The 25953-nt window shown below is 34.9% G+C and overlaps 1 protein-coding gene across 7 annotated transcripts in view; it reads right to left on the bottom strand.

Moving 5' to 3' along the window:
* Positions 1-2872: 2872 nt before the first annotated feature.
* LOC110022034 overlaps positions 2873-25953 on the bottom strand; it is a 101405-nt gene continuing 78324 nt past the window's right edge. For 2 of the 7 annotated variants that reach the window (XM_020720808.1, XM_020720809.1), the window contains 6 exons: positions 23197-23247; positions 15532-15609; positions 13292-13426; positions 10864-10971; positions 10677-10742; positions 2873-3397 (listed from right to left, as the gene is read on the bottom strand). In XM_020720808.1, the coding sequence (XP_020576467.1) occupies positions 3317-3397; positions 10677-10742; positions 10864-10971; positions 13292-13426; positions 15532-15609; positions 23197-23247 (519 nt within the window). In that variant the 3' untranslated portion in view covers positions 2873-3316. Of the gene's footprint in view, positions 3398-10676; positions 10743-10863; positions 10972-13291; positions 13427-13564; positions 13709-14544; positions 14635-15531; positions 15610-23196; positions 23267-25953 lie in introns of those variants that run through there. The other 5 variants (XM_020720810.1, XR_002293724.1, XR_002293723.1 and 2 more) reach the window with 5 other exon arrangements.

Genomic DNA, 25953 nt, shown 5'->3' with positions numbered 1-25953 from the left:
GCGTTGAGGGAGCACCTAGTATTAAACTATGCCCTTACTAAAAAGTAATAAGGAAATATCCTAATAAGTGAGCCCATAGACAAAAAACTACATATATTCTATGTAACTAAAATACTTCATATTGAGTGAGACTTAGAAGGAAATCTAGTATTAGACAACATTCCACTTAAAAATACTTATGAGAGACTCCCTAGTAAAGGTCAATAAAATAACATGTCCAGAGAACTATCTATTTAAATTCCGTGATTAGTGAGGACAAGAAAGAAATTAATTATTGGATAAGTTCCTCACTAAAAATCTTCAAGAGTGACTTCTTGAAGGAAGATACATCAATAAATCCTATACATAAATCCTCGAGTAATGCTCCTTAATGAGTACTTCATATGGTATTTTGAATTTGATAAATCCCTCACTAATATATTACTTAAGGAAGAGAAGACCAATGAGTAGGCCTTTGATAGGGTATATGATGAAACTATCAGAATCTACATTTTTAAAAGACAATAGATCTAATAGCCCAAACTTATCATATACAAAACAAATAAGAATATTAATTAGCTTTGATACGCCACCAAAAAATTTTCATCATCCATCACGAATCTCGATGCATGATACAAATAAAAAAATTTTCATCATCCATCACGAATCTCGAGGCATGATACAAATCTTGAGGCAATCTTTTGAGCAAGAAACATTCAAAGTTCAATTAAGAGTCATCTAGAGCTATGATTTCAGTAAACTTATAGTCAAACTGACCGGCTCGATGAGACGGACGCAATGATATAAAATTAGTCTAATTCGAGTCAGATCAAGCCCAGATCAAATCATAAAACATAAAACCACACTTGGAGAATTTCTGGAGGCATTTGGAAGGTCAAACAGATGTCGAATCTAGCGATCTCATTGTCGAATCGAGCGTCTCAACAAGACGAATCCAACAAGCCTGAGATTGCTCAATTCCGACATTGTTAAGACACCCTAATGTCCATCAAACATCATCCGATCGAGAGAAATTCTCCAGACCGTCTGATCAAACTGCTTCATCTTCCTGCATTAATTATATCCAGAACACTATAAATAGAGCTACACCCCTCACATGAAAGGGGAGGCTGGAGAGAGAACTTGAGGCTTTGAGAAGGAGTTCAAGTCCAACATCATCCCTGTTATGGGAGACCATCGTCGACCCCCGCAGACCGCCGTCGACCACCACTGATCACCATTGACCTCCCGGCGTCATCGACTGCCGTCGACTACCGCCAATCACCGCCAACGAACACCGACAGTCAGCGACCGCCGCTGACCTCCGTCGATTACCGCCAGTCGCGGTCAACCACCGCTGATCGTCGCTAACCTTCGCCAACCACAACCGACCGTCATCGACTGTCATCAACCATCGCTAACCAGAGGTCGTCAATCGACGTTGTACCTTAAAAAAATCTAGTAATTATTTCCCGTCTATGTGACAATGAACATATGTAATCATCAACTTATAATTGTTTTTTATAATTGAATTAGGCCCCATGATTTTTTCTCTTTATGGGTTTTCCATGTAAAACTTCTGGTGTCATCATATGTTGATTTCATTTTATCTGAATGTGTGTTGAATCCTCATGCAACGCTAAGACGATAATTCATTACTCTACTGCCGCAAATTTTCTAACACGCATCAAGCTTCACAAAGTATGAGATGATATTTAAATAATTGCAAACACATACTAATAAAAACGCATTTTTACAAAATATAAATAGTCCTATTAAATTCTCAACGCATTAGCTCTTAAAAAAAAGAATACTAGCTTGATGATATCACATTTGACGATTGTTTACTTAAACATTTTTTGTTTCATTCTAAAGGAATCCTAATTTTTCATGGACTAATAATATTTGCAAAAAATTATTAAAAAAAAATAATGGAGCTTCGAACTTAGAATTATTAGAGTTATTACATTTAAAGCTGTTATCAAATCAGTAATATCACGTGTTCGATTTTCATAGTTAAGAATCCATAATGTTTATCATAAAAACCAATTGTCGTTATTACTTTACAGCAGTAGTTTCAAGCAATGTTTGCATGAGCAATGCATCAATTATTAGTTGTAATACCAATCCCAATCGAACTTTTATTGCGTTAGATCTAATCACTTCAAACTTATCTTGCACCGATGTAAAGAGAAATTGGGTCAATGTCTCATCATAAGGAATGTGATGAACAGAAAACCTCAATTCTATGAGGAATTATTGCGTGCGGACACCACATGCATCTCTGCATGCGTGCATGCAGTGTCCGATCCTTACCGTAGATCACAGTAATCTACGGTCAGGATTATTTCCATTTTTTTTTTTAAATTTTGGTTAGGCTCACCCAAATACATCGAGACCGTAGATCAGGTGATTTATGTTCTTGCGTGCGGTGTCCGATCCGTATGGAATAATTTTTCCAATTCTATTGTGTTCAGGCTGCAACAAAATCTTGAGCAGGAGGATAAAGGAGTTGTTTAAGATCAATTTTATTTTTAAAAATATATTTATTTAGTATATTTTTTTTCACATATTTTTATATTTCTAGAAAAAAAATAAACATTTTTAAAAATACTAAAAAGATAACTTTTAAAAATTTTGATTAATTTTTAAAAACTAAATTAATCTATTTTTAAAATTACAAAACAACATGCAAAAATAGCACTACACAATGCCAAACAATGCCTAATTAAATATATCAAACATAAGTTATTTTAAATTAAAACATATACAAATCAAATTAAATATAAAAAAAAAAAAAAGTAAAAAAAAAAAAAAAAAAAACATCTGATCCCAAAACGAATCCCTAAGCTATACATCTCATAAAAAAAAATAAATAAATAAATAAGCACATATATTAATTACATATACAAAATGAAAATACTCTTAAAAAAATGACCTACAAATTCTAATCTAATCATGGCCATCCCCTTCTAAAAAAATGGAATGGTTCTCATTTTGATCATATGGCCGCACAATGCAACAATTCTGCCTGAGGAATTTTCTTTCAGAGGCGAGAGCTCCACCACCGCGGCGCACACATGCACTGCAGCAGAACCAGGCGCCTATCGAAAGAAAAATTATTGCATACGGTATCCGTATACAAAAATCGTTCATCAAATTTTTTTTTTAATTTAAAAAAATTAAAATAAGGCCCACTGTTGCTATGATGAACGGTGAGAACGGACACCGTATGCATACGTGTCGGTGTCCGTATATAATAATTTTTCCTATCGAAGAGGCCTCCTGCCTCATTTTCTCCATCATGGTTTAATCCACGGACGAGCAGCGCAAGTGCTCACTGTAATGGCTTTTCATTCTCGAAGCTGGACATTCGAGAATCCGATAGAACAGAAAACAGCTGGGTGTCCACAAAATGCTGCGCCAATCATCAGTCATTATAATTGGTCCATTGAAAAGTTTACATACATACCAGAAATTCTTATGTATTTACATATCTAACACTCGAAGTTGGATATTTACATTTACAACACTTCGGTGTTATAAACCCATGCAAAAAAAGGTGTGTTTCGCTTCTATAGTTAGTGAAGATTATTTGTCTATTTTTTGTAGTTCTTAATAAAAAAAAGCACAAGAATCACTTTAACAGCAGACCTTCCTACAATAAGGAAAAATCAATTCTCTAAAATTAAAATAAATTTTCAAAGACTTTATGTTTCGCCACTCTCTCCAATACCTTCACTATATAATTTATATGTTTAATTTCTCTATAATTAGCACAGCAATTAACATCTCTTCTAGTTTTAAATATTGGTATCAACATGTTTATTTCTTAATAATTTTGCATATCCTTTTAGTCATAAAAAATCTATCCAAGAAAATAAACTTATCAAACCATTACAATATTACAAATATATATCCAAACCACTACTTATATCTCTTCAAACCACTGCAAAAAAAATTTATTCATTAAACCACCACAATATTAAGTGTATCGCTTCAAAGCTCAATAAATATCTCATCTAAACCTAAAATTTTATCGATACGAGTCTTTGTTGAAGTGAAACATCATTCAACTTTTTTTATTAGATTGAAAATATACCTTATATTTTGTTTATTAAATTCTATTCTTTATGAAAACTCCTTAAGAATTTTCTAAGGTATTATTCATCGCATTGCGTTAGCAAGTGTCAAAATGATCCCTTGACTATTCACATGGTATCAATAGTCACAAAGTTTATAAAAGGGTTAAATTATAGTCCCCAAAATCCTTTGATTGAAGCTAAAATAGCCCTCCCTTTAAAGTGTCTAGAGATTATTTCATCCCATATTAAAAGAGCTGGAACTAAATTAACGGATTTATAGACCATGCGACTAAAATGACCTCCTATAAAGAGTCAATTGTCCATTTTGACACTTTTTTCTTTCTTTAATGTATTCACATTTAACCCAGCTTCACTTCTAATATATCTAATTTGATTAAAATCTCAAGATCTCTTATATTTTGCTCAACAATTTGATTGCTTTTTTACTCCTTAACCGTTAATATCAAGCATATTTTCAAAAAAAAAAAAATTAATTTTTTGCTTTACGTGATACTAAATACCCCCTTAACTTAGGGACATCTTTGGAATGCCATGGTATAGTTTGAAATGAAGGAAGCATTAAAAATAGGTAAATAAAATTTCTTCAATAATGGATATCTCTTCGTTTCCCCTAATTTTTCGTCTCAATTTTCCTCCAGCTGTGGTAGTGCAAAAAATCTTATAATGCCTATAAATATGGGCTAAAATGTTTTATGATTTTCATTGTTAAATGAAATATTTAAGTAAGAAAAATACTCTCTTCATTTTACTATGTGCTTGGTGGTTTCGAGTTTACAATTTGTTATGAGATAAAATAGTTATCATTTTAACTTTAGTTTATTTGTTTCTCCTCTCTAAACACTATTCTAAATCATTCTCACATCTCTCTCCACATCCTAAGCCCAAACAAGATTAGCAACCTCTTACGTGCCCCCATGGTAATTTAGCAGAATTGGTCCAAGGAGAATCGGTCCGACTAGCCAGCCCAAGCCAAAGTAGTGGGAGGTCGGTTCAGGCAGGACAAACCCGTAGCACGATACAGGGAGCAATTCCAGGGACCAGGCGGAAATCATGAAGCCATTGCTCACGTATAGAAGGAAAGGAATTGGGAGGGGGGGAGGATTTGAGAGAGAAAGTTTGGAAAGGATTTAGGGAAGTATTTAGGAGAAGAGGGTTAGGCTTTATTTTCATGCATGTTTTGTTTGTTGTTTTCTTTTCTTCTCGCGGTGCTTCTAGAGACGTCTTGGGTTTGTGGAGAGACGATTTATTTCTCAAACAATAGATCATAATTGTATCTTTCTTGTTTTCCTTTTATTTTTGTAAGAGAAACCATGGTTTGAGTTTTCCCACCTATCTATTGCAATTTCGTCATTATTTGTTCGCTGATTTTGGTTCGGGATCGCAACAAATTGGTATAAGAACAACATCTTTGAGGGATGATAACAAAGAAAGTGGATGTGCTGGAACAAGAAGTTCGGCAAATCAGATCGGAAACGAAAAAAAAAGGTTTGTCACCATGGAGACTTGTTTTTTTTCCATAGAGAGCCAAATGGAGGACACGTTCGAAAGCAAAGGAGAAAACTCACGGAATCTACAAGGGGTTGGTTTTGACACTACATGACCTACAGGTGGTGAAAGACTTCCCTTAGATGTTGAGCAACACACATGTGATTCTGGGGATGAAGTGGCTGCAGTTGCTTGAGGAGACGGTGGAATGGAAATCCCTGACGATAGAATTCCAAATGGAGGGTGGAAGGTGATACTGAGAGGAGATGCTAGCTTATGCAAAACTATGGTGTCGCTCAAAATTGTAGTTAAGTCAATAAAAAGAGTATGGATGAGCTACTCGGTGGAGTTGCAGATCATTGAGGAGGTTGTCAGAGTTACCTGAAGGGGTCCAACAGCTCCTACAATAGTTTACGAACATCTTTCAGAAGCTAAGCAAGTTACCATCCCAAAGGAACACGAGCACATTATTACATTAAAGGAGGGTGTCTCCCCTATCAATGTCAGATCATACAAGTATCCTCATATTCTGAAGGATAATAAAGAGAAGTTGATCCGAGAGATGCTCAAGACTGGGATTAGAACAAGTGTGAGCTCTTTCTCCAGTCTAGTCCTGTTGGTGAAAAAAAAGATAGCAGTTGAAAATTCTACGTGGACTACCGGGCTTCGAACAAAGAGATGGTGTTAGATAAGTATATTATTCCTGTGATTGATGAGTTGCTAAATGAGCTTTATGAGGCAATGATCTTCTTGAAAATTGATCTTAAATCGAGATACCGCAAAATCAAGATAAAACTAATAGATGTGCAAGACAACGTTCAAGACACATGAAGGGCATTATGAGTCCCTGTTTGGCCTCACTAACGCACCAACCACATTTCAGTCTCTCATAAATAGAATATTTTAGCCTTACCTCAGAAAATTCGTCTTGGTTTTCTTCGATGACATTTTGACCTACAGTGATACAAATACAGGACATGTAGAGCTCCTGAAGACAATATTAGAGAAGTTGAGAGAACACCATTTGTATGTCAATTTGAAGAAATGTTCCTTTGCACAGCTCCGGGTGGAGCACCTTGGGCATATGGTGATCATGGCAGGAGTAACAGTAGATCTATCCAAGACAGAGGCTATAGTGGACTGGCCTGTACCTAAAGACTTGATGGAGTTAAGGGGATTCCTAGGTCTCAACTAATACTACCAAAAGTTTGTGAAGGGGTACAACATAATAGCATGACCACTGGGGGATTAGATGAAGAATGATAATTTCAAGTGAGGGGAAGCCGCAACACATGCTTTCGTACAACTGAAGTGGGTCATGACCAGTGTATTAGTATTAGCAATTCAAAATTTTAGTAGCCATTTGTGGTGGAGACAGATGCATTAGGGTGTGAACTGGGAGCAATACTCATGCAAGACCAGCAACCGATTGCATATACTTCAGCAAAGTGCTCACTGCTAAGGTGAGGCTCAAGTTGGTTTACAAGCAGGAGTTGATGGCTACTATCTTGATCATGAAGAAGTGGCGAGCCTACCTGTTGGGACGACACGTTCTTGTTAGAACAAATCAGATTAGCTTGAGGTACATGTTTGAGCTGAGGAGGGTGACTAAGGAGCACCAGAGGTGGCCGTCTAAGTTGTTGGGATATGATTTCAACATTCAGTACCAGCCAGAGTTAAAGAATAAAGCCGCAAATGTCTTGTCAAGAAAGGGGGAAGAGTCTTAGCTGACAGCATTATCAGTAGCCTTGGTCCTCTATTGGGAAGCAATGAGATAGGAGGGCGAGCAAGATAAAGGGTTGAGGAAAATGCTAGCAGAGTTGCTATAGGATCCAAACAGTGACCCACGATAGCATTGAGGGGGAGAAACTACTCTACCAGATCCGTTTTGTGCTACCGAGGACATTGAAGTACATTCCTAGGTTATTGCAGGAGTATTACAAGAGTGCAGTAGGGGAACATTACGGGGTACAGAAGACCTACAGTCTTCTCTCGACAAAGCTTTATTAGGTTGGGATGTGCAGAGATGTAGAAGACATGGTGGTGTGGTGTGATGTGTGCCAGCAATACAAATACCTGACCATGATGCCAAGAGGGTTGCTACAACCCCTAGCCTTAACGGAGAAGGTTTGGGAGGAATTGACCATGGATTTCATAGAGTGGTTGCACCAATCAGAGGGGTTCACGGTGATGCTGGGGGTCAAGGAATGCCTGAGCAAGTATGTCGATTTCATTCCATTACGCTACCCTTACACGGCGATCTCAATGGCGACAGTATTCATACGAGAAGTGGTTTGCTTACACAGAGTATCATAATCAATTATATCAGATAGAGACAAGGTATTCCCCAACCACTTCTGGAATGAATTATTCATGTTACAAGGAACGATTCATAAGAGGAGCGCCGCATATCATCCTCAAATAGATGACCAAATAGAGGCGATCAACAAGAGTGTGGAGACATTTGTGTTGCTTTGTCTAAGATACGACAAAATTGTGGGTCAGATGGATTGTGTGGGCAGAATATTGGTATAATACTTTATACCACACCGCGACACATACCACCCCCTTTAAGATTTGTATGAGCGGGATCCACCTCACTTGATACACTACAGACACAACGTCGATCAATATCCAGTGTTGACCAATACATGGAGGGGAGGGACAGAGTATATATTGGCATCTCCTGAGAGCCCAATAGATCATGAAGAGGAAGATGTATGGGCATAGGAGGGAGATACAATTCAAGTTCAGGGACATGGTTTACTTAAGGTTGAGGCTCTATTAACAGAAGATATTGACAAGAAGGAGAAGCTTTCCCCACGATATTTTGTACGCTACGAGATTACATAACGTATTGGGGCAGTGGCATATCGTTTAGGGCTACCACCATCATCGACAATACATCCCACGTTTCATGTTTCTAGCTGAGACGAGCAATCAAAGATCATACACATTCATCTTCACTACCACTGACGCTGACGGAGGACATGGAGGTGGTTCTGAAACCTTTAGAGATCGAAGGGGTGCATCTGGGGGTGGAAGGAGCAAAAGAGGTACTGATTAAGCGGAAAGAACTACCTGACTATGAAACTATCTGGGGATCCTTACGATAGGATCCCAAAACAGTTTTCATCCTTTCACCTTAAGGATAAAGCGCATTTTTGTGAGGAGAGTGTTGTTACATGTCCATTCGCTACTTTAGCGAAACCAGTCCAGTGAGGACCAGACAGCCCAAGCCAAAGCAATGGGCTGCCGATCGAAGCAAGACAATCCCGTCGGACGATACGGGGCGCAATTCCAGCGCCCAGGCGGTAGTCACGAAGTCGTTGCTCACGCGCAGAAGGAAAGAAATCAAGGGGAATTTGGGGGAAATAGTTTGGAAGGATTTAAGTGAAGTAGTTAGGACGAGAAGGGGGCTAGGAATTGTTTTCATGTAGGTTTTAACTGTTGTATTCTTTTCTTCTTGTGGTGTTCCTCACAAAATCTAGGTCTATCTCTCGAATAGTACCATCATAATTGTATTTTGCTTGTTTTCCTTCAATTTTCGTAAGAGCATCCCTTGTTTTGACTTTTTCCACCTATCTATTGCAATTTCTTCGTTGTTTGTTCGGTGATTTTGGTTCCGAATTGTAATGCAGCCCATCACTCAAGGCCTCACAAACTCTCCAAACAGAGCTCTAAGCCAAATTAGGAACAACATAACCTAATCTTATTTTCTACGCCTCAACATCCTCTTAAACTCCACCAAATTCTGCCATCTACTCTAGTTCACAAATTTATAGCACAAAATAGCATAGAACTATGATGTGTAGTGTAGTGCAATGCATCTCCTGTGCCACTTTATGACGCAACACAATTGATTAAAATAGAGCATCTACATGGGCAATAGCACATAAGTATTGCCCACACAGCACGAGCTACTTTAATTTAATGATTTAGGATTTTAGAGAAGGAATTTTGACTTCATACTACATAGTTGCAAAAAAAGTGACAAAATATTCCTGCTACTAATTTTCTCAAGGAAATATATCAAAGAATTCATTTCAGACTTAATTACCTCAAATGAGATTTCACCTCTTGTATTTGTGAATTGCTTTTTTTTAGTAGGTCAACGTACTGTGATAGGTTTGAACATGTTAGAATTTGAACTATATTTAAATCGATTTTGAACCTCTTTCTATCATGTTCAACTGTCGAAGAGGCTCGACGATCGTAAACAAAACCACTGTTATCCTTGACACACCGAGCTCTTAGCAATGGCTTCCTCAACGAGCACGCATTGCGAACTGCACATGATCAAGCTTGTCAATGCCTTCACTAGGCGAGCTTCTATTGCAAACACTTCTTCACACACTTATAATGATGCCTTCCCTCAATGAGCTCTATTGCAAACATCTCTTCTCCTAAATATGATGCTAATTCTATCACATGTCTCTATTCTCGTATACACCTTCACCATATGATCTCTCATCTTACCTGCCCCCATAGCAAAAAAGATGTTTGTGATGTTCTTTGCTCTGTCAAGTTCATCACACATTTGCACGTAGCTCGGTTAAAGTTTGAATAAGATTCAAATGAAGGTAGTCGAGACATTGAGAAGTTGAGCTTAATGGCACAGACTAACTTTCCTCGAGTCACCCGATATGGGACTTTTTGTCTGTGACATTAAGCATCACCTTGGCTACCTTTATAAGTATGATGGCTTATCTTTCAACTCAATCTAGTTGTATTTATATTCATATTTTTTCAACATTTTGTATCATGTTTAAAATACCATAAGTCGTGCCATGAGTTGTGCTATGGATCCATGCTATGGTGTGCTATTCATTACTGATAAATATACTCTACCATCATTCCCCATTTACCCTACTTTAAACTCATTCTCTATAGTGAAATTCTAAATGAATCCAAAATTAGCAAATATAATCTTGAACTGCTCTTGGCATCCCATCCACCCAACCCATTTAAACACTTAGTATTAACAAAAGTACCCTATTAAGCTTTATTCTCAGAAGCGGCTACCAAAAAGATATCTCAAAAGAAATAACAGAACTAATGGCTATATAATTAAGGATGAGAAAATATCAGGAAATAGAAGAAAACCTTCATGAATGGTCGATCCGTCATGGGGAATGAATCAATAAAGCTGTCTTTAAGAAGAAGAGAAACCTGTCCAAGCAATATTACGTCCTATCAGACAGCAAAGTCAAGATATTCATCTGAAAGAAGAAATGACTGTCTATGCAGAAGATTACAAACTTCACAAAACAAAGGAGATAAATGTCTAAACCTTGTCATTGTTGGCCTGTATATTAGTAATTGTGTTAGCTCGCAAATTCAAACATAGTGATTCCATGAAGCGTCTCAAAATGCACAAGAAGCTTCCAGCAGCCTCTGCCTGTAGTTCCTTGCATTAAGCATACGTTAATCGTCAGAAAGGCCACTTGGAACAAAAGGAAATAATACAAAAAGGCAAAAAAGTTGCCGCATCTAAATCCTCATTGACTGAAATGACAGCACCGGAGCATGTATATTTTTTTAGAAAAGAAATAAGCAGATGTTTTGAGTTTGTCCAAACAGAACTATGTTTATAGATGAACTGAATTTGCAGATAGAAGTTCTAATATAAATGTAAAACATGAAGAAAATGTATAGACATGAGAAGATGCACCAAGTAGAGTCTTCAGGATAGCAACAGGATTTTGTGATGAGAGAAAGTTTAGAATTGGGTAATGACGATGTCACAATTAGATTACAAGGTGTCGACCGAGTTTATTTTGCATGATGTAGATGAAGCAGATTAAGATTTAGGGTCAACCAAAGAATTTTAGAGCAAAAAAAAAATATTTCCATCATTAAAAGAAAAATCTCATATTGCACTAGCATAACCATATTTCACATAAACTATTCAAATCTCACTTAGGACCTTCCATTTTAACGATTTATTCCAAAGAAAACAAAAATAGCTATGGGATTGGCATTTTTTAATGTTGCATCATTGGAAATCATTGATAAATAAGCTAAGATTCTCTTTGGAGACATCTTTTCAATATCATGAAACTATAAAGAAAGCCTTTCACCATAGCTCCACAGACATCAGCTATCACCATGTTTTCTCCTTGTCATCATCATATTTGCTGGCGCAGCTCTAAAACCCCATAAACAAAGATAAAAATCTTGCAGAACCAATTATACTGGCCAAAAGGGAAAGAAAAGGGAAAGAGAAGGCTAATCATATTTTAAGAGATCTTTAGAACATGTAAGTGATATAGATTCTTCGATCACTTGTAACTTGTCGAACTTTTTAGCTTACATGAAAATTATTCTTCATTAGAAACAAAAAAAAAAAAAAAAGACACTGAACAACCTAGCGCTCCTACTATCTAAGAGACAGCATTATCAGAAAGGGGAATAATCAACTTATTCATGTGGCTCAAACTAGTTCCCAGTTACCAAATAAATGAACAAAGTGTCAAAATGGTCTCCTGACTTTTTGAAAGGGTCATTTTAGTCCCAGTTTATAAAATTGTCATTTTAGTCCCATGATTCTTTTAATGAGTGCTAAAATAGTCCTCCTTGAAGACCATATTTCAACCCATATTAAAAAAGTATGGTGACTAATTTGGCACTTTTTTTAGACTCTAACATTAAAATGGCTCCATGTAAATAGTCAAGATCACTGTAACTTGGCACTCTGTTGGCACTTTACTCCCAACAAAAAGAGGTGGTTAATGAAGACCTAGAAGATCACTGTAACTTCACAGGGAAATCGCACGTTCTCAAATCCAATATAACTTACTATGTTAGATGCCATACCAAATACTTTCCACTAGCAATATATCAAAAAGAAAAAAAAGCAAATGATGGAACAAGAACCTCGTGCTGACTCTACATGAATGTTTCACATCTCCCAATTACGGAAAATTTAAAGGCAAAATTATACAAGTTGAAAATTCCTAAAATCAAAAAATATTTGAGTATGAATATCATAAATATTGGAAAACATGGATCAGAAATTAAAGTCATTTTTTATTTATACCCTTCAATAATCACAATAAATTCAGATTGACCAATGTTTTCCTTTAAAAATGATGAATATTATCTTTTGGATATTATATAAATCAGAAAATGAGCCTGGAAGCATATGAATGATCAAATAACAGAATATATACAAAGTGGAAAAAATTAGTTTGGCAGTACAATAACCTCAATAAATTATTCAATATCTAGTCATCATAAGTCCGTAAGGTTAGAGAAAAAAATAAATTATCAACGTTGTACTGTTGTGGATACAAAATAAAGGGCAAATAATTCCAGCATCTGACAGTCCTGTCTAAGTTTAAATATACTAGGTCAACATTATTGCATTTCTTCCCATTCTAATATTACCAGCATTAGTTAACGAATTAGGTATTTTACGTAACAACAAGGACATTGTCAACCAGGTCATCCACCATATCTTAGAAAGCTGTAAAAATTAACAGCAGGTGTACAGTTCAACAAACAAATTGCAACTAATTCCGAAACCATTTAGTTTAGCGCATGAAAAAATTTTATGGTATAAAAATTCAACCCAAAAAAAAAAAAATCTCCAAGAAAATATGTCAGATGCTAAATACAACATTCATTATGCTACTAATTACATTTGATAATACAAATAAAGCATAAACACTACAATATTAGTTCACAAAAGGGAATAAAAATAAACATAACATCACCTGAACTTCACTGCATTTATATACAGGATGCCTTTTAGCTATGGAATCTTCACATGCTAATCTAGCATAAACTGGAGTCAGTTCAGAGACAAGTTCCCTATAGCGTGGAAGTTGAGGCAAAGAGCACGTATTAACCTGCAAAAGCTAAGAAATTACATACCTGAAAAGGTATAGCATACAAAGGTAAGGTTTTGCCATCAAGTTAACGCTAAACAATCACAAGCGAGGAAGAGTAAAGGAAGCTGCATAGGAGAAGGAAGAAGTTGTGGTTACTGTACAACTTTGTGCCCTAGTCCGAAAGAAGAATAGAAGGTGAACGGCGAGGAAATCCTTGCTTCGTCATGTTTATAGGAAGGAAGGGATTGCACCTGTGCTCTGTTGGGGTGAGATGGGACCGAAGGAACTCATGCGATCGAGCTGAGGAATGTAGGAATGGATAAGCTTCGTGTGTAAGCTAGGGAAGTTATTTAAGGTATGTTTAATATTTTTTTTAAAGTTAATTTGTTATTATATATACAATTTATAATTTGTGTGTGTGTGTTTAAATGCAAGATAAAAATTTAATCAGGACGTTAATATAATAATTTTAGATTCGAAGGAGAAGTTGGAGGAGCGTGGGGGTAAGGAGGATCGATCTAAGCAACTTATAAGGTAAATATTAATGATATTGTTATTAGAATAAAAAGTATAATTATTAAAATTAATATTATTAAATTTTTTTATGTAATCAAAAGGGTACAGAAAAGTGATAAATTCTCAAATTTTGAGGAAGACTAAGAACTTTAAGGTCAATAGAGGTTAGATTTTTTAATCATTTTTACATCTTTAAATAAGCTACCTATATTTAAGTCATTCCATTAAAATAAAGTTCTTATAAGTATATGCACATTTTATTGGTTTAGGTGCTAGGAAGTGAGGAGAAGTAATAAATTTTTTCAGAGGTCTTCTATGTAAGGTGAGTAATTATTTTTTTATATGTATAAAATTTAAAGTTTATTAGATAATTTTTTTTAATGCTTTGGACAATTATTTTATGTTTGTATGCATGTTGTAGCTTAGGAATGAAAGAAAATGAAAGGGAAGGGGAAAAATAATGCTCAATGTCTTTGAAATAATGTAATTTAAATAAAATGAAATGAAAGTTATATGTTTAAGTCAAAATTAACTCCAGATGGTACTGGCAGAGGATGCAATATACCGTGCATATTAAAGGAAACGATAAATGTGCGTCTTCGAGTGCAATTTGAGGTTACCTTCGGCTACATTTTTTAAGGTGTTTTCAGACACATTTTGAGGGTTCCTTCGGGCACATTTAGAGAATACATTCGAGTATGACGGCAATCCTGTGATGACTATTAAAAAGATTAAAAAATGGTAAATACTTAAAGTGAAACGGGAAGAGATAAGTTTAAAACTTTAATGAAACTAACTACATTTTTTATTATTCAATCATGCATAACATAGCATAACATAACATACAAATTTAATGCATATCAGATTATAATTACTCATTAAGTCTTACTTACAGTTGAAATTAAATGTTTTCTTTCAAGAGAAGAAAACTTTTAGGCTAAAATATGTCTGATAAGAGAGACTTTGTTTACCAAAAGAGGATCACTGATGCTAGTTGTTTTTTATGATGATAGTTTCACTTTACTGTTATTCTTCAGATGTTAATTTATTGTTCAGTACTGGATTGGGAAGTTATTTTTGGATGTTATCGCTTCTGGATGCTTTATATTTTATTGCACTTGTTAATTAGTGGATATTTTATATGTATTAGAAGTTTTCAAAATGTAGATAGTTAGATGTTAATACCGTCCGACCGCAATTTCCACCTTAGTTAATTCTAAACACCCGACCAAGTCGTGACAAAGTAATTCTCCATAAACTAATTAAATGTATTTTCCAAAATTTATATAGTTAAAATTATCATGGGTTATTTAGTATTTACAAATTTTACGTTATATTTTTGCAAATATTTAGAAATGAAAACTACAAGAGGAGAAACCATAAAATTGTTTGCAGTGGACGATTGCTTATCCAATTTTAGACACGTTTTTACAACTGATTATGCCACAACTCAATCTATTTTTGGAGGAATATGGGAAACTTTCATCTGGTACAATGTCTCCCAAAGAAATTTAGAAGAGAATAGGGATTTTTTTTAGGAAACAAAGTTCAGGCCGAGGAATTCAAAATTTAGACAAAAATAAGTCAGTTGTGTATGAGAAACAAACCTTGTTCTTGCAAACGTTAACCCGTATAAGATTGTTTGCTTTCAGTCTTTTGTCTGATGGTTTAAATTGTATACCCACCTGTAAAACCAATTACAAATATCATTCTTCCTATCGTAATTTTTCAAAACTAGCATGGTAATTGCACAATACTAAAGTGTATAAAAAAAAATCCAGGCAATCTAAGCAAGCAAGTATTGGAAAACATCAAGTATCAACACGTCCAACCTGCTAAAAGCTATGGAAAGCTTTGACCTCTACCACGTTGCTTGAACATATTCAAGCAACATTCCCCATGATAGCCTTACTAACAAAAAATCTTAATCAAGGAGATCATACTATCAAAATACCCTAATCTCAAAGATATTCATTTCTTGCTTAAATGCCCATAAAAATATAATATAAATAAATATATAAATATTATATATCTCTCTCTCTGTGTGAGTGTGTGTGTGTGTATAGAGATGTATGTATATATACATATATATATGTGTGTGTATACATATATATGTACATGTACATATACATATATATGTATGAATATCTATATTTCTATATATGTATTTATGATGCATGCATGCATGCATGTATATATATATATATATATATATATATATATATATATATATATATATTATATAAACGCTCAAGGGCTAATTTTATTGAAATAGAAAAGATACATAGAGGTTGCATGAGAGGACCCAAAAAAATGTATTTAAACATAATCTACTACTTATAACTTAAAATTACCATTCACTCATCCTCCACATTAGTTTTTAGAGGGCAACAAATCTTAGATAATATAAAGTAACAATATATATATATATATATATATTATATATATATATATATCATATTGTTGAGATTTGGAAAAGAGCAGCTTAATTTTATTGATAGGAGGGGTATTTAAAGTCAATGATAATAGACACAACAAAGGAAAAAAATAAAATAGAATAAACCAAATAGGAAAGGAATAAGAGAATAAAGTAAAAAAGAAAATACATAATGAGATATTAAAAGTTAAAAGCAAACAAGTAATAAGTAATAACGGCAAGAGATTTGATTGTTGTTATAAATATAATATTCCCCCATCGAGTTGAAACATAGATGTCAATCATGTTCAGCTTGAATTTGTAGTTCTCGAACAAAGAGAATAGAAGATTTTTGGTGAGGATAACCGCTAGTTGACCATTGGTGGACACAATAGGAACAGAAATTTCCCCGGACTCGATCTTTTCCTTAATCAAGTGTCTGTCAATCTCCACATGTTTGGTACGATCATGCTGGACTGGATTTTAGTTGTCTTATTATCACAGAATAGTTGCAGCAGGACGGATGCTAGCATATGAAGTTCATGAAGCATGATGAATAGAAAGATGGTTTCACGGATCCCCACGGACATGGACCGAAATTCAGCTTTTTCACTGCTCCGGGCAACCACATACAGTTTTTTGTTTTTCAATGTAACCAGATTTCCCCATACAAATGAGTAATACCCCAAAGTGAAACGTCGGTCAAGAGGCGGCCCAGCCCAATCAACATCTATATAAACAACAATATACCTAAAAGTGTGATGAGAGAAAAGCAAACCTAAGTCCACTGTATCTTCCAAAAAGTGAAGAATCAGGTGAACAACTTGAAAACCGTGTTCATAGGGGTCATGCATGAATTGACTCACTATACAAACTGTGTGGCATAAGTTGGGGCGAGTATAGGAGAGGTAGATAAGTTTTCCCACAAGACGTTGGTAGTGAACATTGTTGATTCACACAACGTTGAGAATGTCAGATAATTTTTCATTGGGATCCATAGGAATAGCCACTGGTTTGCACAAAAGAACGTTGTTCTCTATCAAGAGATTGAGTTGATATAGACAAATGTCCTGAGATGATTGAGCCACTTCCATGTCTAAGAAGCACCAAAGAGATCCCAATTCCTTTATTTCAAAGGACTTAGGAAGAACATAAACAATTAGGATGGCTACCTGACCATTGGAAGAATACGAAAAAAGAGAGTATGATCCGATTAAGCCTGAGTAAAACCATGACATAAATGTTGATAATTTTGCAGTTGTTGTTACTTGTATTTTTGGATTTTACAAGATAATTTCGCACTTTGAGGAAGGATTTATGTTGTATTTGCAGGTTGTAGTAGGAAAGGGGATGAACAGAAATCGAAAAGGATTGAATTGAAGAAAAAGAAACAAAATGGTGTTCTGGCGCCTAGAAAGAGTCCCTTGGAGTGCCTAAACAAATCGGATAGAAAGTCAGCGATGCATCCCTAGCGTTGGGGTGCTGGGCATATAGCACCGGGACGCTCTCTCGCAACGCTTAGGCGCCTGAATTGGAGAAGATTTCCTGAGCACTTGGAAACTCGACGTTGGACATGGAGCGTTGGGGAACCAGAAGAGCAACGCTTAGGTGCCGCGACATAAGTGCCTAGGCGGCACCCTGATGCTAGAGAATAGAATAAATCAAACAAAATAAATTGGTCTCTATGATTACTTGACGAAGGAAAGAAATAAAACCGAATAAATCAAACAAAATAGAATTACAATAGACACAATAAAAGAAAGAAATAAAACAAAAAAACCAAATTGAAAAGGAATAAAATGGAATAAAGAAAAATAAAAATACATAATGAGAGAATAGAAGCAAATAGAAAAGAAATAATAAGTAATAACGATAAGAAATTTGATTGCCTATACAAATCTAATACATATCAACTATGTCTCTATGATTACTTGTCTCATTGTGACACGCCATATGATCAAGTGATTAGCTAAGAAATGTCACCACTAAATATTAGTTATGATCAATGCCCTTTGACTTGATGGTTCACCATAAAATGACACTTTTAGTATAGCATGAAGTCCTTTGTTAACCATAATCGACTTAAAATTATTCCTTAAACAATACATCCAAAGTCAACAAAATCTTTCCGATAATACAACCCATAAGGAACAACAATCTCCTCTAAGAAGATTAGGATCCACGATAACCTAGAACAACTGAATCATGAGATCTTGATCAAATTTGTTATCATGCCACCACCATCCACTCCAAGTTAATAATAATTAATTTTATCTTCTCAAAACTACATCCCTATTACTTTAAGCTAAATATTTAAAGCCTATTAACGAGCTTTAATCAAAGCAATCTCTCATCAGAAAAAAACAGTAAATAATTCTATGGGTTTGCACCAATAAAAAATCTCAAAGTAGATATAAAATTCTTAAAAAATAATTGCAAAATATGAAATTAAAGTTTTATCTAATATTTGATTCCCTCTTTAAAGTTTGATTCAAAATCATAAAGAAATAATTACTCTGAGAAATTAGTTTATTTTATTAATAACTTGAGTTTAAATAAATCCTTACAACGTTTTTACAAATAAATCTCTAGACTTCCTCTATTTACAAATAAGACCATAAATTAAATACAAATCTCAACACTCCCCCTCAAGATTGACAATAGATATCCACTAAGCCCATCTTGTCACATAACCTAGACAAATTTAATGAAATAAGTCCTTTGGTGAGGCATTCAACTACTTGCTCTCCAATGGCTACACGACCTAGCTCCACTAGTCTATTATTTAGCTTTTCCTCGATGAAGAACCTATCAATCTCCGCATGTTTGGTTCTATAATGTTGCATCGGGTTCTTGGCAATACTGATTGCCAACTTATTATCGCACCACAAATTCATTTGAGCTCCTTGGACCACCATGAGCTCTACAAACAAGGCTATCGGTCACATCATCTTGGCAACTCTTAAGGTAATCGCTTTGTACTCTGCCTATGTTGTTGACCTTGCTACAACCAATTGTTTCATGCTCTTCCAAGAGACCAAATTGCCCCCTACAAACATGCAGTATCCTAATGTGGACCTCCTATCATCATCACAACTCGCCCAGTCAAGGTCACAATAGTCCTCAATGCCTACATGCTCATTCTATCTGAAGATCAACCTCTTACCTCATAATCTGACACACTGCATTCATATGATTCTTTCTTGGATCATACATGTAGTCACTCACCGCATTCATTGCAAATGAGATGTCAGGATGAGAATGACTAAGATGGATCAAACTACCCACCAATCTCGGTACCTCTCGAGATCAACCTGTTATCCTGCCTCTGCACTCAGCTTAGCCTTTTGATCAATTGGAAAGACTACAGGCTTGCATCCTAATATGTCTTTTTCTGTGAGTAGATCAAATACTTACTACCTCTGAGACAAGATCATCCCCTTTGATCCACGGGACACCTCAATCCCAAGAAAGTATTTGAGTTGTCAAATGTCCTCCTCAAATCCTTTGTTTGGTCTTACCTTTAGATGAGCAATATCAACCTCATCATCACTAGCAACAAACATATCATCAACATACACAACAAACATAGTAGTGTGACATCCATGTTGTCAAAAGAAAACTGTATGGTCGGCATTGATCTGTAGATATCTCATGCCCACCATAACCTTTTTAGACTTGCCAAACAAAGCTCGAGCAGACTGCTTCAAGTCATAAAGTGACTTCCTAAACTAATAGACCTTGTCCACTATCTGACCAATAACGAATTTTGGTGGTATCTCCATATACACCTCCAATAACTCACCATAAAAAAATTACATTATTAACATCTAGTTGGTGCAACCTTCATCCACCATTCACTGCCAGATAAACAAGTATCCTCACTGCGCTCATATTCGCTACTGGTGTAAAGATTTCTTCATAGTCAATGTCAACATCTCACTATACCATTTTGCCACCAATCGTGCTTTGTAACGCTATATATTCCCTTCTGTATTTTGTTTCACTATGAAGATCCGCATGCACCCAACTACTTATTTCCCAGCTGGTAGGGCCACCAATCGTCGGTTTGTTTCTCTGTTGCCAAAACACTCTATGCAGGTCTTTCTCTGTTTTTCCTTTGCCACCGAAACTCTTTCCTGGAACAGGCCTTCCTCTGGATCATTTCCTGCAGTGAGGCCTACCTCTGGAGCTTTTTCTTTTTCTGTAGGTCATACCGTGCATATTTTTCTGATGATTGTTTACTTTCCTGCAAACTCTTTAGCAACATTACCTATAAGAATTTTTCATCTATCTACAGACACTGCAGGAACTGCAGTCCAAGACAACCATCGTTAACTAGAAGTCGGTTTTTCTCATGTTGATTGTCTACTTCACCGCAAACTCTCCGACAGCATTACCTATGGAAGTCTTTCGCTTACATACAGACAATGCATGTATTGCAATCAAAGACAATCGTAATTGTCTACTTCGTTGCAAAGTCCCATGCACCATCACTTGTATGAGCCTTTCGCCTACCTACAAACATTATTGTAACTACAGTAAAAAACAACCGCAGTTGTCTACTTCCCTGCAAACTCCTCTACAACATTATATATAGGAGTCTTCCGCCTACCTACAAAGACTTCAGGAACTACAGTACGAGATGAGACTTCAAGTTCTACTTCACAGGATTTTTCTCGCCCATTGTTTTATGTTTTCAAATCTAAGTTTAACATAATTTTCAACCATGTTTCAACTTGAGAGGGGTGTTAGAAGTTATGAGGATTAGATTTATTTTCTAATATAATTTTATTTATTTCCCTATTTTGGATTTATTTTCTTGGATTATATTTATTTCCTTTCTTATTTTAGGCTTTCTTATTTTATGTTATTTCCTTTATCTCCAAATAATTAATATGTATTGATTAATTGGAGATATTAGGCGATAAATGTTTTCTTTCAAATTATTTTCTTTTTATTACCTTTGTTATTCTAAGATTAATGTAAGAGTTATTTATACTCCATTTCATATAAATAAAATTTAGCTTAATTTTGCATTATTCTAAATTTCAATATGCTACAAAAAATATTACACAAAGAATATGAAGAAATTCCTTCAAATTCTACTTTATGTTAGTAGTCTCAACTAGTAGTAACAAATCAAAATCTCCTTCTCTAAAGGGGCAATTAGAACCATTTTCACAAAAGCAATAGCCATAGATGTCTAAAACACTTAGCAGTAGCAGCATCCACCTGAACTGATTAAAAAAAAAAAAGCCAAAATAATATGGGGAATTGATTGAAATAGTGATCCAAAGATGAGGAAAAGTAATCCAAATGGATCTCCTTCCTACCAATTTTTGTTTCCTAATGTCTCAAAAGATTTATGAAATTTTAATGGAACTAATATTTGTAAAAAATACTTCACAAGCAGAGGAGAAGCTTTCGAAAGATGTGCACTCATAGATGGGGGATAATGAATTTGGAACCAATAGATTGACCAAGATCATTTTCGGGAGAGCTAAGAAGACTATCTAACAGAGAATTTAAGTCTTGAATTTGTAGGAGAGTTTGGATAGATTTCTCCTTGCATGGAGATGGAGTGCTTTAGTATTCAAAACTCAGAACGTAAGCTTACAAGCCTCATGGTGCTGTCATTCCTGTAAATTAGTAGTTGAACAGTCAAAGAAAGGAAAGCCAAGTTCGTCAGACGTATCTTTTATTTGATTGTTCTTTCCATGAAGAAAAAACTCATTTTCTTATTGCATAATAATTTTGGGGCACTTCTCCATTTTAAACTATGAAGCCTTAAATATATTATAGCCTCACATATACCTCCTTCCTTTATATACTAGACCCAAGAAACTAAAGCAATCACAATCTTTTAGTAGATATATTTAAGTATCACACCCACTCAAATTAAGCATCATATGTTTAATCTTTATTCTACTATCCCAACATATTTTAATGCCTAAATATTTTCTCTATTATTCTATCTAATCACTAACTCTACTAGATGTCTCACGAATTAAAATCGTATCATTAAGAAAAATACACAAGGTATGAAAGATGAAAACTTAATATTAAATAAATCAGATTGCAGATTAGAACTCTTGGGTCACTCTATAACTACAAATATAGGTCAATACTTCAAATATTTCTTTAATGATTTTATCACACCTTTAACAGACACTTTACTTCCTCAACACCAAAAGCAATTCCCACTATTCGATCATAATTTTTTTCGAGGTCAATAAATTCACATAAAAGTCTTTCAAGTGCAACTCTTGCCAATAAATTACCTCAATAAAACTAAGGAAAGACATACATAGCGCTGTTTAAAATATAATATCAATTTCAAGTGGATGAATATACAGTTTCCAAAAATATTAACCTCAATGGATTAAATTATTACGTTTCTAAAATTATTGTAGTAAACATGGGTGTACTCTCTGAGCGAGTGAATCAAACAACACAAGATTAAAACCTAACCCTGATCAGTGTAAAATGCGTACAGAAAGCAATTTAATATAAAATGTAGGATGTTGAAGCAAAGAGTTGGCAAAATGCTTGGTCTGCATGTCCAGTATTTTTGATAATAAGAAAAATGGTATGTTAACATCCAAATTGTGGACGCCACAAGCACTAGAATATATCATATTTCAAAATAGAAAAGTAAAGACTTCACAAGATGATGAAAGGAAAGCATAACAACCCAAGTTGAACAAAGAAATGATTGGCCAAACAGCACAATATTAAGCATGCATCCTCAAAGAAAAGAACTAGTTTCAATTAAAGTTGAATTCTAAGAGACAAAAATGCCTGACTACACTAAATTTAAAAAGTATAAATAAAAAGGATTGTTGGAACTCACAATAAAGGGAACTGGAGCATCAAGGAAATCAAGCATTTTTCGTGGCAGCACCTGACATTGCAAACGCCATCTTTTAAGTGGATAGTATCAATCAGATATCAGAATTTATAGAGCATAGCAAGCAAAAAATTAATAATGAAACCTAGCAAAAAAAAAATGTAAAATCTATGTTGCTAATAAAGCATGTTGGTAAAGAAAACCAAAGCAAGAGAAAAAGGGTATCATAGCCTCAACATAAATTAATGCAGGCATCTATCTACATGAGCTCCAAAATGGATGCTTTCAGTTTCAATACATATATCACCAATAATATATCACATATCAGTGTTATACATACCCTTATGCACAAGGCAATGTGTTAACGAAATATAAAAAAGAAGGTGAACTTAAAAAAAATTATCATATATTCGTGCCAAAAAGAAGTAATTTTATGACTGTAGAGATACTTCTAATCTTCTTCTCTCTTTTTAAATGTCTTCTGCAATTCCAAAAAGGTGACATGTTTTATATCTAAAATTGAATGGGTGGGGAATCATCAGAAGAGAATTTAGATATCAATGTGACGTTAAAAATATCTCACTACCGAAGAGCTTTTCCCTGCTGGCCAGTCAGCAGAGCAGACAAAAGGCAAATACATGAAACCAAAAAATTTTTGACAACGCTTGATTAGGTTGCAGTCCCTACACCTAGCTTGCCAGCAGGACCTTATAATCATACACAGACACAGAGGAAAAGAAGGCTTACTCCTTAATGATCGATTGAGAAGAGATTTAATGCTTTTCAAACCATTAGATTCCATATGGCTTGGAGTTCAGTAGACGGACCACTCTTGTTATTTAATATAGATTAATAAAAAAAGAGCTTTTTTTATCAATCATTTTTAACAAAAGTTTGTTGACAACAAAATCATTACGATAGTTAGTGACTTAATTCGTATTAACTTTTTACAACCATGATTATAATGAATACAGTGATACTTGAAAGGCCAAACACACATACACACACACACACGCAGAGTTTGAAATTATTGTGTCATAAAACTTAAGCAATCAAAATGAACCGTAATAGAAACCTCAAGATGTTAAGGATTGGGAATAGAATTGGATATTTTCCCATTGACAAAGAAGCTCATCACACACACACTCAACACACACACAAACACACACACAGTTTGAAATTGTTACGATACAAAACTTCAGCAAATCAAAATGAACCGTAATAAAAACCTCAAGATGTTAATGATTGGGAATAGTCAATGATTGTGATCTTCAGCATAAATATCAAAGAGTTTGTATTTGGGGGCTGCCAACTACCATATGATCTTAAATTCTCTAATGCATGCTTGTTATACATGTTAAATCGCAGAACAGCCCATTAATTTTTCATTCTATAGATGAGGATAAAGAGTACTATAGGTCTTCTTAACATGAAGCTAGTTTGCAAGTTCATGTCTGATTTGTAGCTACAAGTTGATTATTCTGCTAGGCTTATTGACCATCAATGTATACTCATAAGGCTTTCTTTAGAAGCATATTACACCAAACTATTTTCATGTCATTCTTGCTATATCAACGGGCCCTCGATATGCGTGTTAAAATAATCCCCCAATTTCAATAGCTCTAGAGAGCCTCCGGTTACTTCAGTTTGAACCACCTTTCCATGATTTCATTTGCACCACTTCAACCAATCTATCTTATTCTCCTTGGCTTCAATTTTTAAAAAAACCTTTATAAGTGGATGTTGCAATGGCTTATTTTAAGGCTTTGTGGCTAGAGTTTAATTAGAATTAATTGCTATTAGCTTCTTACATAAAGAATTATTGATTGGGCCTTCATCATGTGGATATTATCCAAAACTAGAATTTAAAAATATCCCATCATGCTACTGTTGACTCTCACATATATTCCACAAGATGAATTAATTGAACATGACAAGAACATCAAATGAAGAATGTGACACTGCGTGATCAAACTTTAAATGCCTCGTGCATGTTTGAAATCTTCCTCAAACAATGCCTACTTGCAAAATGAACTCTGTCGTTGCATTCATAATATCAAAATTACCCAATGAGAGATCTTTAATGATCAAAATGACCAAGCACAATTAAAAAGAGGAACTATTGGCGGAACATGTGCGATTTAGACCCAAATAACATTGACCATCATCAAAATTGCTCAAGTGATCTTTGATTGTAAAATACCACTCGAGCGCATCCGAAATATCAAAATTACCTAAGGAGACTTTCACGATCAAAAAGAGCAAGGGTGGTGAATCGATGGACCACCAACACGAAGCTTGCAGGTTGAACCCGACAAGTCTCGACCGTCATTGAAATTACTTAAATAACATTCGATCACAAAATAGACTGCGCAAGCACATCCAAAAAACAAAAATTGACTGAGGATTCTTCTACAATTAAAATGAGCAAGCATTATGAAATCGACAAATTGACGGTGCGATGTGTTCGATTCAAACCTAAGTCATCTTGATCATTGCCAAATTTGCTCAAATGACATCCGATCACAAAAAAACTCTGTCAACGCATCTGAAACATTGATTTCTCATAGGAAGGACACCCATATAGCTTAGGTTATGCACATAAATAAACAACACGTAAATCAATGATTCTAAAAAATAATAATAAATTAAAAATAGCAATTATTATAATGTAAACGCCGTTTTAATTTATTGTAGTGGAAACCACCACCAATCCCATGTTCTTCCTACTTCAAGCGCTCAAATACTTACCTCCCCATG

This window comes from Phalaenopsis equestris, unplaced genomic scaffold, assembly GCF_001263595.1.
Source record: "Phalaenopsis equestris unplaced genomic scaffold, ASM126359v1 Scaffold000164, whole genome shotgun sequence".
NCBI lineage: Eukaryota > Viridiplantae > Streptophyta > Magnoliopsida > Asparagales > Orchidaceae > Phalaenopsis > Phalaenopsis equestris.
The sequence above is the reverse complement of the archived record's forward strand: the minus strand, read 5'-3'. Positions and strand labels throughout refer to the sequence as shown.